At 34.2% G+C, this 14,286-nt stretch overlaps 1 protein-coding gene across 1 annotated transcript; it reads right to left on the reverse strand.

Moving 5' to 3' along the window:
* Positions 1-5,006: 5,006 nt before the first annotated feature.
* On the reverse strand, positions 5,007-13,402 carry LOC143655360 (olfactory receptor 4L1-like). Its single transcript, XM_077126711.1, is given in 2 exon segments — positions 5,007-5,920; positions 13,345-13,402. Coding segments are annotated over 2 exon segments (972 nt in total).
* Positions 13,403-14,286: the final 884 nt, after the last annotated feature.

Here is a 14,286-nt window from a genome sequence, read left to right on the forward strand (position 1 = left end):
GCTCTCTTCATCTGAGAAGATTTCTTTGCTCCTGACCTCATCTACCATGGTCCTGCCTTTGAAGTCATTTCTACTTCAATATGTCCCTTTTCTGTCACTTTCAGTCCAAGCTGGCAGTGGTTCCATTTATACAGATCTCACAACAAACTTGTTGGTTTTGCTTGCAGCACACAGGGACCCCACCCATCAGACATTGACTTTCCACAGATTCTTTCTGAATAGCTCCATCTCCAATCCTGACTTGCACTGATGTGGCTGAATGGTCCATGTTCAGTTAAATCCTCACATGGGGCACTGTCCTCTGGGGACTTACTTTCTGGAACTCAGAATTGTCCAAACCATTCATTTCTGGTTTCTTCGTATGCAAGAACTCAGTTCTTAACTTATCACTTTCCTCTCACATTAACCTGCAAGGAAGAACCAGAAAGCAGTTTCATTTAGTTTGGAAATTGTTTCAGCTAAATATCCAAGCACACACATTCAAATTCTGCTTTCCATCTGATATCAGGATTCAATTTTGCCAAATTCTCTACCACTTTAAACAAGGGTTGCCTTTCTTCTAACTTGCAATGACACATTCATAATTTCTGTTTAATTCCTCCTCAGAAATACCATTATTGGCCATATTTCTACCAACAGTCTCTTCAGAACAACCTAGGTCTTTTTTATAAAGCACCCCACAATTCTTCCAGAATCTTCCTCTTGCCCACTTATAAAGCCATTCCAACATTTTTGCTATTTGTGATAAAAGCATCCCACTTTCTGTATAAAAGCTGTACTAATCTGTTCATACAGACCTCACAACAAACTTGTTGGTTTTGCATGCAGTACACAGGGATCCCAACTAGACCAGTGCTTACTTGACAAAACAACTGGGCATCATTTCATGGATGAGTTGACAGGATAACCATCAGAACAACTAATTTATGCTCTGATTCTACAGATTGGACTATTCCAGACATTTCATATAAATGGAATTATGAAATATGTGGGATTTTTTTATCCAAAACAAATTTGTACACATTGCATTTCCTCCAGTAAAATTTGAGCACAATATCTACTTGGCCTCTTTGAGCTTTGTAGGCAAACATTTCTCATCTTGATATAATCCAACACCTACTGTCTGGAATGCTGATAGCTTTGAATGAGATCTGTGCCAGGTCCATGATGTGATGCAAACAGCTCTGACACTTGAGCCATACAATCTCTCAGAACACTTAAGGCCCTGGTAGGAATGGACTGCTTGACTACAAGGCACCAAGTGGCCATGCTTTTGGAATCATCCATTATGAGTTGGATTTCATTGACTCTGTTATTTTGTAAGTTGAGAAAATACCAGCGGTAGTCCATCATAAGTTTAGAATAGTACATCTAGGTATAAACCATGCAGGACCAAGAGCACACAAATAAGTTGCATGACAGCATAGAAGCATGAAGTCTAGAACTTCATATCACCCACCACAATTGAACAAACACCCTTCCCTCATATTATACTGTATGGAGCTCCTATATACCAGCTGATGGAAGAAGAAGTCCAAGCTTAACTTGGTATGTTGGGGCAAGTTAAAAATGGAACATAGCTACATTACAGTCACATCCAAAGGTAGCTTTGAAAGACAGTGGAGAGATAAAGTCTTCCCTATATGTGGCCATGCAAACAAAACCTGTCATCCACTTTGTATGGAAGAAGTAGCCCAAGCTGTAAATATATAAAGATTCCCAAGCAGCAACAAATCGTCCACTAGTCAGGTGCTCAGAAAGACACTGACTGGGAGATTGGGTATATGGAGATATGAGGCAGAGATATGAGGATGGATATGTGGAAGAGGGTGTGAGAAAACCGTTATGTTATGTTAGAATTGATTGTTAAAAGCATTTCCTACTGGAGTGGCACTGAACAACCAAGTATGCAAAATGACTCAGATTGTTGATATTACTAGACTTTGTCATTTGTCACCCCGGAACTGCAACAATGAACACTACCTAGGAATGAATATAACATATGTTCATATTTATTATATTTTAATACTAAATATTTGAATTAGTTATATAATAAAAGATAGAGGAGTAAGAGGAGTCTTCAGAATAGAGCAGTTCAGATCCCTATGTAAGGAAGGAAGGAGGGTTAGACTGAAAGGATCTCACACAATAGTGTATTCTTTAGAAAGTTTCATGCACTTATTGACCATTTGGATTTGTTCTTTTTTAAGCTGTCATTCCATCCCTTTAGTAATTTTAAAAATTGTTTTTTATATTTCCCTTTTTTAAATTTGGGGTAGTTATTTAAATATTCTGGTTTAAACTCCCTTTTCAGATATACATATGGAGGAAATCTTCTCCAAGTTTGTGACTTATAGCTCCATTTCCTGTGATGTCATTTGATGAGCACAGAACTTTAATTTTGATCCAATTCAATTTAATATATTTTACTGATTAAAACATTTTATCCTGTTTTACAAATATTTGTTTATCCCATGGTCATGAAAACATTAATCTCTGGTTCTATTTTGGAAGCTTTAGAGTTTTAGTCTTCACATTTAGTTTTATTACTGGTGTCAAATTAGTGTTCCCTATAATGTGGAGAAGGAAAAGTCAAAATTTATTTTTTATACAAATATCTAATTATTCTGGTATCATTTATTGAAAAGACCCTCTAATCCCTTTTTGATTATACTTATTTCTTTTTTGAAAATCAGTTGACCATTTATATGGAGGTTTAGTGCCATGGAATTTCTATTTTGTTCTGTACATCTCTTTTCCATCTTTTCATCAATATCATACTATTTTAATTACTACCTGTTTATAATAAATCTTGAGAGGAGATTTGTTTTAGCTTGTTAAGATCATCTAAGAATTTCTATATATTTGAATTTTCATAAAAACGTTAATATTCACAAGTCAATTTGTCCAAAACCTGTTTGGAATTTGATTAAAATTGAAGCAATTTTATATAATAATTTGAAAATAAATAGCACATCAAAAATTGGTCATACAATTCCCATGCATATATTCCTCCATTTATTTAAGTTTTATTTAATTTTATTTTATAGATTTCAAAGAACTGGTCTTGCACATATTCCATTAGATTTAAGAATGTTATTCATTTTTCCCTGTTTTTTTGTTTTTGCCCAAAGCAACAAATAAAATTTCATTTGATAGGCTCTGTTAAGAGGCAAGTGTTTCCAGTTTTTATATATGTAAGTGTCTGAAAATATTCATGGAACATTTGATGTTTTGTAACCAGAGGGTTTGGGGACTTCACAATTTTATGCGAACATAAAATCCTTTTATAATGCTTTTATTAACAACTGAAGTATATCTGCATCCATCAATGATGCATATTCTCCAATATAAATGTGTGGGATTATTTCAATATGTGATGTCATATAACATAAATCTGAGAATTTTTTGTTTATTTTGGAGAAATAGAGCAACTCAATTACTAAAATTTATGAGCACCATGTGTCCTTGATACTTCTAACTTTTTCCACCATTACCATCTTGCAGTAGAAGTGCATGTACTCTTTAGCAATAAGTCAAAAGTGCAAGAATAGAGTTGCTTCATCTTTTCCATATTCATTCAATGAGCATGGATTAACTATCATGTGTGGAGCTTTGTGCTAGATGCTGGAGACACATGGAATTTAAAGCTTAAGCACAAGTCAGGCATTAACCGATAATTACGCATATTATTATTGCCACATATGCACAAAGAATGGAAATTTCAGCATGCTTTAGAGAAGCAAAATAAATAGAAATTAGTCAAAAACATGTAAGATGTACTCTAAAATGTAATAATTCTTCTGGGTATAATACTCTGAGAAGGAGTTAGTTGGGTGAAGAAGTTGGTCAAAGGAAACAAAATCCTGAATTAAGACGACTGGTGCTCAGATAGTTTAGTGGTTAGAATGCCTGCCTTCCATGCAGGAGACCCAGGTTCAATTCCCGGACCATGCACTCCCCTCCCCCCCCAAAAAAGATGACTGGTGCTTTAGAGAACTTCAAAGTAGTCAATGTGGCTGGAACATTATGAAAAAAAAATAGATTACACCAAAATTCCAGGGCAGGCCCATACTACATAAGGTTTTGAAGACCAGTAAGGACTTGAACCTTATTCAAAACACCATGAAATAGTTTTAATCTAGCATGTGACATTAAGAAGTGCATTTAATGTCATCACTCTGGATAGTTGTAGACAATGCATTGATCGGTGGAAATAATTTATGTGGAGATTTAAGAGTAATACAAACTATTGTACAGTCCAAGCAAGAAATATTGCTGTCTTGAATTGGGAGAAAATATTTAAGATTAACCATTAATGAGTATGCAATTCCAAATTTAGGAGGCACTACTTCCACCACCTTAACCAAATATACACAGAAAAACAATCTTTAGTTTATCTTTGTGACAAGGATTACAAACCTAACAGAGGCAAATTTAGTTGTAATTTCGTGTAAAGTACTTAAAAATTAAAGTTCTGCACTATATTGCATAAAATCAAAGTGTGTGCTTCTGCTCTTATTTTCCTTTATTGAATTTGAAGATCAGCTGAGTATACTCTTTGTAGTTCTAATGGAATTGTCCTTCCATTGGCTTTTTCACTCAGGCATCTTCTTTTATTTACCATACTGTCACATTTATCAATTTTTGTTTCTTGTCTCATTGATTCAAGAGATTAGAGTCCTATTTTCCCATTATTTTGGATATTATTTTAATTTATATTTGTTCATGAAAGTCTAAATTTATGAATGTCATTAGTAATCCATATATATCAAAATTATCTCTAATAATATTTAGTGCATATGTCATATCAATGATTTTGTATGTCTGCTTTGTTGCAGATCATGAATTATCATTATATGTTCTAACATCATTAAATAAGAACTAAAATACTTCATCTTCTATGTTTATGTTTCTAGCATATAAAGTGTGAAACTAATATTATATAGATTGTTCAAATTATCTTAACATGTTTAGAAGGTATGCTAATTATATGGTGTTAAGGTCTAGAAGTTCTTCGTGGACATAAAATGTTGGGACCACAATTTTCTCATACCCTCTTGCATTTTCTTATTTCTCATGGTGTAAATAATAGGGTTTAGTAAGGGTGTGATAACAGTGTAAAATACAGAAAGAACTTTATTACTTGCAAAACTACTGAACGGCCCAGCATAGATAAAGATGCAAGGTCCAAAGAACAGACTGAACACAATGATGTGGGCAGACAATGTGGGCAGTGCCTTGGAGAGCCCTTCAGATGATCTTTGTTGCACAGTGACAAGTATGATAGTGTAGGAGATAAGCAGAAGGAAGAAACAGATCAATGAGAGTAGCCCACTGTCAGCAATGACAAATAATTCTAGGTGATAAGTTTCAATACAAGCAAGCTTGATCACAAGGGGAAGGTCATAGAATATGTTGTCTATGACATTGTGGCCACAGAAAGGCAAATTCACTGTTAATACCATCTTTCTCATGGTGTGTACAAAACCAATTATTCATGAAATCATCACACATCATTTCAGCACCCTGTGGCTCATGATTGCCCTGTATTGCAGAGGTTTACATATGGCTACATACCTGTCAAAAGCCATCACTATCAGAACAGTCATCTCAGCACCTCCAAAGAAGTGCATAAAGAACATCTGGGCCATGCAGTCCCATTTGGAGATGGTCCTGGGTTCACTGAGCAAGTTTGCAATCATCTTGGGTGTGGTGACAGTGGAGAGGTACATGTCCAGAAAAGAGGAGTTTCCAAGGAGGAAGTACATGGGAGAATTAAAGGTGGAATTGAACACCACTATGACCATAATAAGAATGTTTCCCACCACAGTGGCACTGTAGAGCAAGGAAAATATCACAAAGAAGAAAATCTGGAGCTTCCATGGTCCAGGAAAACTTAATAAAACAAACTCAGCCACTACATATCAGATCCATTTTTAAGATTCTTTTGGTCAATTAAAAAATGTTCCAGAAATTCTTTAAACACAAAAAGAATTTTTTAAAAAACCACAATTAGCACTGACATTTTCATATTTCTATTTGATAAATAATAGTTGGTGATATGAAAGTATATATCCTAAACACACCAGCATAACCATGTTCATAATAAGAGATTATTTTATGTCACATCACTACTTTGAAATGATATTCTTACCATTAATCCATAACTACAAAGCATTTGAAGGTAGGGAAGGAGTATAAATTTCATTCTCTATTGATTTTTTTTTACAAGTAATACTTTTCAATCACTGGATCTTGACTTGCCACTAATTTGTTCATATAGAAAGATTAGATAGTAATTACATTGCTACTTAATTAGCCTTTTAATATTATTATATATATTTCCTGTCAGTCTTTGAGTTTTTTATCCCAATAAAAAAGGATATAGGACTTGGAAGATGAGTGAATGTCCTTTATCTCTAATATAACTTATTAGGCAATTTTTTGGTTCTAAAACAAGCAAACACACACATACACAGATACACAGACAAATTCACACTCACACACAATTTAGGGGCTAACTTACACATGGAAGAAAGTTTTTTAATTCATTCAAATAATTTTGCTCTTTAATTTCTGCTGTGAAATATACTGAGGATTTTAAGAGACTTGGACACAGGCTCAGACATTTCTTAGTTTGTTTTCTCAAATACATGTACTGCCATTGTTTAGAATGAGGAATTTGTGTATTGTGTAAGTGTAAGTAAGTAGTGATTTAGAAGTAAACAGTAGAAGGTTTCAATCCTAACTAATATAGATTTTGTTTGCATATATGAACCATACTAATTGTCTTTACTTGTTGTTCAGATTGTTCAGAAAACCTAGGGTGAATCAAATAACGAGGTGATTATTATGTACTAGAACCCGTTCCAATATATCAAACATCGCATGCATTTACTCATTTAATGTTCAAAACAATCCCATGAGGTAGAGTATTATCCTCATTTGGGATATAAGGAAACTGAGGCACAGTAATATTTAAAAACATACCCTGGTTACAAACTAAGAAGGAGCAAAGCTGGTATTCAAGCCGTCTGTGGAACCAGAGTCCATGTTCATAACATATCTTATGTTGCCTCCAAAATTAAAAGAATATATATTTATAATTAAGTTATTGCTTAAATATTGACTGAATTAATATGTTCTATATACTACTAATTATTTTCAGAAATATGATTCAATAAGTATATTGAGATTCCTCATGTGCTGTTTTTCTTATGGATTAATCAATGCCCTGTATCTAGAGAGTTTACATTCTCAAGAGACATGATTATCAAATAAAAATGGCAATAAATCATATGATGCAACATCTAATGTAGGACAGGGCATATGCAAAATGTAAAATTTTAAAGGAATGGAGAGGAATGTTGAGAGATAATTTCAGATGCAACTTTAGGCTTGGTTGTTATTATCTTCAAAATACTTTTAACAAAATAAAACAATCTGCCTGATCAGTAACAGGATGAAGCTTAGAGTATAAGGATTTATGGTGAGAAAAGAATTAAGAGAAATGAATGATAAGAATAATGTATTTAGAAAAAAAGAATTAAAGAAAAATATGAAAATGCATGGGGAGTATGTAATTTTTCCTCCAATGACCTGCAACTGTCTCCTTGTTTCCCTTTCTAACCAGGCTCCTGCCAAAAACTCTATCACCATTATCCATTGTCCATTTTTAATTCCAATTGTTTTCTTATCATGCACATATAATTAAATAAATGGATAATGCCTACAAATTAAAAAAATAAAAATAACGTAGTCCATATAGATTAACCTCTAGGAACACATGGAATAGATGTTGAATGATGGGACACATGGGCGTAGAGGAGCACACAAAGGTCAGCCACCACATCACACTTTTGAATGGCTATGCTACATGCTTACTATGCAAGTGAAGAGGAATTTTACTTTTGAGATTAGGGAGAGTAATTGCATTACTTAGATGCAGTTTGGACAAATGACAAGGGTTGATAATTACTAGACTGAATGAAAATGCTAGCTATAATTTGAGAATTAAAGACTTTTCTATATGGAATTAATACCCTATGATACAACAAAAATACTTGACTATGAAATAAATGCAATTACTACAATAAATTGGATTAAGAAAGCTGTATTTGGGACTTGTATCCTTATTTCAGAGAGAAAGTTGACATTCAATTATGTTGGTGTCTTTACCTGTATTTTTTCCACTTATTTCTCCCCTCCCTTTCCTAAAGAAGCTTTCTAAAAATATTTCATTAGGGCTAAACTAAACACATGTGTTTAAGAGTACAGTCAATATAAATGAAAGGAAATAAATTATCATGAAATTTATTAAAAAAACTATCATTGAGGGAAATGTGCTTCCTCTTGAAATGACCAATTTCACATTTCAAAATATTTTACTCAATAATTTATGATGTATTCTGAAGAAAATTGGAAGTAGGATAAAACATATTAGAGCTGGAAGAGAACTCATAATCATTTATTCTCCACACTTAATTTAATAAATGAAAAATCAAGGCACATAATTAAGTAAATGTAAATAGTTCTGACCACTTATTCACTTTCTCCAGTTCCTTCTCCAACTGTCATACAATATGCTTATTTTAATATTCTGCAAAATTTGAAACTTGTAGAAAAATAAAATTTCCTTATTTTCAAAAAACTGTTTCCAGCTTTTCCATTATTTTTAATGATAGCATGGGTCATCTGTATGTTCAGGATTCAACTTTCTTAATTTTATTCATTATACTTAATCATTAACCATCTCTTCACTATTTTACTTTGTAATATTATTTTGAGTGAATATTTTCTTTAATTTTTCATAGAAATTTCTGGTTCCAGTTCACTGCACAAATCTTTTATGTGATCTCCCATTGGGAGGAAAGATTTGATACCCTCAAAGCCATAGTTCTTTTCCTTCCAGCTAACACAAAATCAATTAAATTCCTATCTTCAGTATATTAAACTTTTAATGAATTAGCTTTCTATAATATTTCTACTTACCTGTTCTAAAGACACAATCTGAGGGACAACACGTTCAGGTGGCTGCTTAAAATTTAAAATCTGTTTTTTTCTTTTTCTTTTTGTCTGTGATGTTCTGCATATGATTTGGCATGCATTTTTCTATCTATCTCTTTTTATAAAGGTATGACTACTTTGGAGACAGAATTGCTGGAACATTGGGAATCCAAATTTCATTGGGAGTTGTTAAAGCAAATGTAAAACAACTGGTATGACCAGGAGAAATGTTTACACTTAATTTTTTGGACCTCTAATATACTATGCTTCTCTCTGGGCAATGGCTTGATTAAAATAGGTGTGGTTGTTTGGAGCTGTATGTACCCCAGAAAAATGTATTCTTAAATTTAATCCGTTCTATGAACCCTTTGTAAGTAGGACATTTTGACGAGATTACTTCAGTCAAGTTGCGGTCCACCTCAATCAGAATGGGTCAATCCTAGTACTAGATTCCTTTATAAGCAGAATTAAATTCATACAGAAAGGGAGAAAGTCAGATGGAGCAGTCAGAATCTGAAATTCAGTGGGATCTGGAAGAGAAGGGAGAGGCCAGGAGAGGCCGCCATGTACATTGCCATGTAAAAGAGGTGCCCAGGACACCGGGATCCCCAGCAGCCAGACCTAGGAGGCCACAATCTCTGGGGAGAAAGAGTACCCTCGCTGGTGCCTTAATTTGAACTTTTTCCTAGCCTAAAAACCATAAATCATTAAATTCCCATTGTTTGAACCAACCCATTACATGGTATTTGTTGAACAGCCCAGGAAACTAAAGCAAGAAATGGAGAATGTTTATTGATTATGATACAGTAAGTGTTGTTAAATAAAATAATGTGGTCACCTGCAATGGCAGTTGCCTGGGAGTGACCCATTTCTGAGGTTTGGCAGGCACTTTCCAGAAGATTAAAATGGACCAAGGACTGGACTTAACGGGAATGTGAGACACACCCAATAAAGTTGCAAACAGAACATTTTGTGATAAATTGCTGTTGGAAAGGTATGGAAAGGTATCCAATTAAAAATGGATACAAATACTATACTAACCAGTATATATCTGTTCCATGCTTTGTAAGAACATCCTAGGTAATGAAGAACTTAAATGTCAAGCAATCATTGTAACTTTTCACTTGGAAATCCCCTCATTGCCTTTAAAAATAGTTCTAACCTGCTTGCCAACGTGAGACACTCACTACAACTTCCCAGGTTTGAGATCTCTCTGCTCTGACAGTCTCTCTTTCAATAAACCTGCAGTTTTGATTATATTGGTGACTTTGATTCTTTTGACTGTGTAGAAATCTTTTATTTAGTAGACCTTTCCTTTCCTTCACATTACTCCCAAGTTGTCCTCTTACTCCCAGCAAAATTGCATGTACCATTTTTAGAGCAACCATCTCCAAAGTTTTTGACTATGCTCTCTTTAATATATTTATTCACATGTTTTATAAACTTACTAATAAAAGCATATGTTAAAGATAGCATAAAGCATTAATTAGACATTTTACAAGATAAAACACATATATGTTAAATATATTAAAATTTTATATTAAATATTAAAGATGCAACTAACTTTTATGCTCACTAAATATTGATCATTACTTTTACATTTAGGTAGATTGCTATGAGATTTTTAGAGAATATGTGGTACAAAAGTTTCATAATCATTACCCTTTTTATTATAAATATTACAATAAATGTTTGTTTCACAAGGTGTTGCTTTTATAAAATTAAAACCACAAACTTCAAAGTCTGTTTTTTTTAATGGCTTGTCAACAAATGATGCTATGAATAACTTTCAAGGTGAAATCTTTGTCATTTATCTTCAAACCATTATTTAATTCTTGTCCAATTCACTTTACCCATGATTTAATGTGCATTTATCTCATAGACATTGTTTTCATTAGTCATTTATGGTTAATGAGTAAATTTTAATATATAAATGCTATAAACATTCATATGCTTTCTATATCTTCAAGGCAAGGCATCTTCCCATTAGACATAATATATTCTTCTTCTTGATTTTCAAATCACTAGAAGTGGTTTCTATGCACTTTTCTGCAGTGCTTGCTGGCAAGGAGTTTATTTTATTTATTAACATATTGCTCATTTTAGCCATTTTTCAATGGAAGAAAACACAAGTATTTCCTCAGTGGTATGTGGTTTTGTTCTTCTATTATTTAGTAAGATATCCTCAAAAAATGCTTTTCATTTCATTTTGTGGAAAATTGCCAACCTTCCATTGATTATCATTTGACTACTAATATTGCAAAGAAAATTGTAGTGATTTACTTTATGCTTTGTATATTTACTTTTAAAAATAATTTGCTAATCATGATAGGCACAATATATATTGAACATCAATTTCACTGTTAATACTAGTGGAAGTAAATTCGTACTGTAAAAAATGTTTCTTAATAATTCAGAATTTGTTTCACCAACATATATTTAGTTCTGATGGCTCATTGTTATTTACTTTGTAGTTTGGCTGACAAGTTCATACCAAGTACCACTGGTACATGCCCCTGCTGCTCGGGTCTCACACTCCTCAGACTACACTTCTCCCTCCATAGGAGCACATTCTGCCTTCCCATCCTTTCTCTGCCATGTGCAGCACCCCCAAACCCCTCCTGTTACAGAGCTTCTTCAAAAAATTTTTTATAATTGTCCACTTAATTTTATTCATTATACTTAAGATTATCTTTATCCAAGATTTATTAGAGGAAATTATTTTAAGCCACTTAACTTCTGAAGAATGTATTTTGTTAAAATAAGAAAGTATAATCTTTAAACTCCCTTAGATGGCATACCTTGGCTGCAATACATAGCAGTATTATGAACAAAGAAGAAGAGAATTGTCTTCAACCCCTCTGCCCTTTGGTGAACTGACTCTTTCCTCAGAAAACTTTAAAAATCATATATAATATATGGCTATGTGACATACAGACTGAATTAAGGTATCAAAAATTTGTGCATTAAATATTAAAATAAATTTAAATTATTATTTCATTTATATTTTCAAATAAAAATAAATAAATGTTCTTTTTTTCCCAACATTCAATTAATTATCTAGAGCCAATGTAGGCTCTATTTGGATTGTGGGTTTAAATAACTATTTAACTCAGTCATCTCCTCTGTTTCAACCATGGATTCTGACACAATTAATTATTCCTCCAAGTCCTTACTGCTTGCACAAATCATTCTTTACTTCTTTACTAAAAATTCCACCTAAGTTATTTGTCATGGTAAAATTCTGTGATTTTTGAAATATATCTTCACTTGTTCTCAAATATTTCTCAGCTCATACTGATGTTACAGTGTACCTCTTGGTAGCAGTGATTAGGTTTAGCTTACACTTTTTCCCTCTAACTTAATGTCTTGCTTTTGGGGAATTTAAGTGAATTTGCTTTCTGTTCTCTAATATCCTTCACTCAAAGAAGAATGTTAAATATACTCTTCTTTCATTTCCCCTGAAGAAAATTCTAAGACAGCATTTATTTGTTTTCTGGCAGCATATTAATTAAAGTGTGGCTTTAGTCCTTCCAATGGCTGGCAGTTGAAGGATTCCTCCTGTACTAGAGGAGCTCTTCAAAGGGGGGCTTCACTCTGGATTGATGCACCCAGATGGAGAGTCTATTGACCTTGACTGCTGTAGGGTGACGAGAATTACAAAGTAAGGTTCCTTCCACTTAGGTTCAAGCTGGGAGTCTGGTCTGCTTTCAAGCCACGTCTTAAGATAGAGTTTCCAGGTTTTATTTTAGGTAGGTGGAGATTGTTATCTTGAGCTGGAAGGAATTAAGCTCCTAATCTTGAATAAATTTCTGTGTGGCTCCTAATGAGGAAAAGTATTTGGTTAGAAGCTGGGTTTTTGCATATAATTTTAAATTCCAGAGTAAGAATTGCCTCCCACACATCATTTCAAAGGGGTTTAGTTGAAGTAGTTTTCTTGATGCTGAAAATATCCCAAAGAGGGTTATAGATAGATTGAACCCAGGAGTACCAGTCTCCTGATATAGTTTAGCCAGAATTGGTTTGAAAATCTGATTGGATCTTTCGACCTTTCCAGATGTTTGAGGTCTCCATGTGCAACGTGGTGGCCACCCATTGGGTTATTTTAGTAATAATAGCTGGCCAATTGTCACTTTGAATAGGTATAGCAGGCTAAATTTAGGGTTGATTTATTTGAGGAGGAGTTTGTAAATTCATTAACTTTTCTTTCTGGATGGGGAAGGCTTCTAGCCATCTAGTGAAAGTATTCACAAAGACCAAGAGATATTTGAACACTTGGCAAGATGACATATTGCTGAAATCAACTTGCAAATTTTCCCTAGGTATGCATCTTACCTTTGGACTGAGGAGTGTTAAGTTTAGAGGTCGGTAAAGTTTCCAGAGTTTGGGTCATTAATGGCACAGAGTGCACAGCTTTTAGTGACCTTTTAATGGTTTAACTAAAATTTGAACTCCAGAAATCCTTTATGCCAGGGTGTTAAGGGCATCCCTGTTTGGTTGTGCAGTTTGAAGACTCTGGAAGACTTTCCATTGAGTCTTGTTAGGCAGGAAAGTTTTTCATTCTTTTGTAAGCCAACCGCCTGCCACATGTGCATACCCAGGCTTCTATACTTGTTCTTTCTTCTGCGGATAAGTGGTGGGGGGGGCTTGTGGGAGAGATAAATTAAGGATTAATGTTATTTTGGAGGTTGAGCCTTCAGCTGCCACTTTGGTATCCCTGTCTGCCTTGGCGATAAGGGAGTCAGACTTTTGATGTCTTGTCAAGGGATCACTGCAACTTCCTGAGGAAGCAACACAACTTCCAGCAAGTTGAGAATTTCTTGTCTATGCTTGACAGGGCTCTTATCATTAGTCAGTAGTTCCTGTTCTCTCCAAATGGTGGAGTGGGCACTCAATACTAGAAAGGCATATTTAGAGTCAATATAAAGGTTAACTCTTCTCAGCCACTAGCATCAGTCCATGGGTGAGAGCTATGGGTTTGGCTTTTTGTGTTGAGATCCTGGGGGTGAACACTTTGCTATGACGACCTCTTACAAAGATACTATAGCATATCCTGCCTTCTTGATCCTTTCTCTTCTAAACTGGTTCCATCCACAAACCACTCCAACTCTGAATTAAGTTAGGTTGATCCTGCAAATTTGGTGAGCTAGAGTAATTCTGAGCTAAAGTTTCTGTGCTTGAATGCTCGAGCAGTGCATTTTCCCATTTGGGGTTACAGGCAACAGAGTGGAAAGATTTAGGGTAATACAGATTTCTATTTTTATCTCCAGTTGTCTA

Source organism: Tamandua tetradactyla, chromosome 14 (assembly GCF_023851605.1).
Source record: "Tamandua tetradactyla isolate mTamTet1 chromosome 14, mTamTet1.pri, whole genome shotgun sequence".
NCBI lineage: Eukaryota > Metazoa > Chordata > Mammalia > Pilosa > Myrmecophagidae > Tamandua > Tamandua tetradactyla.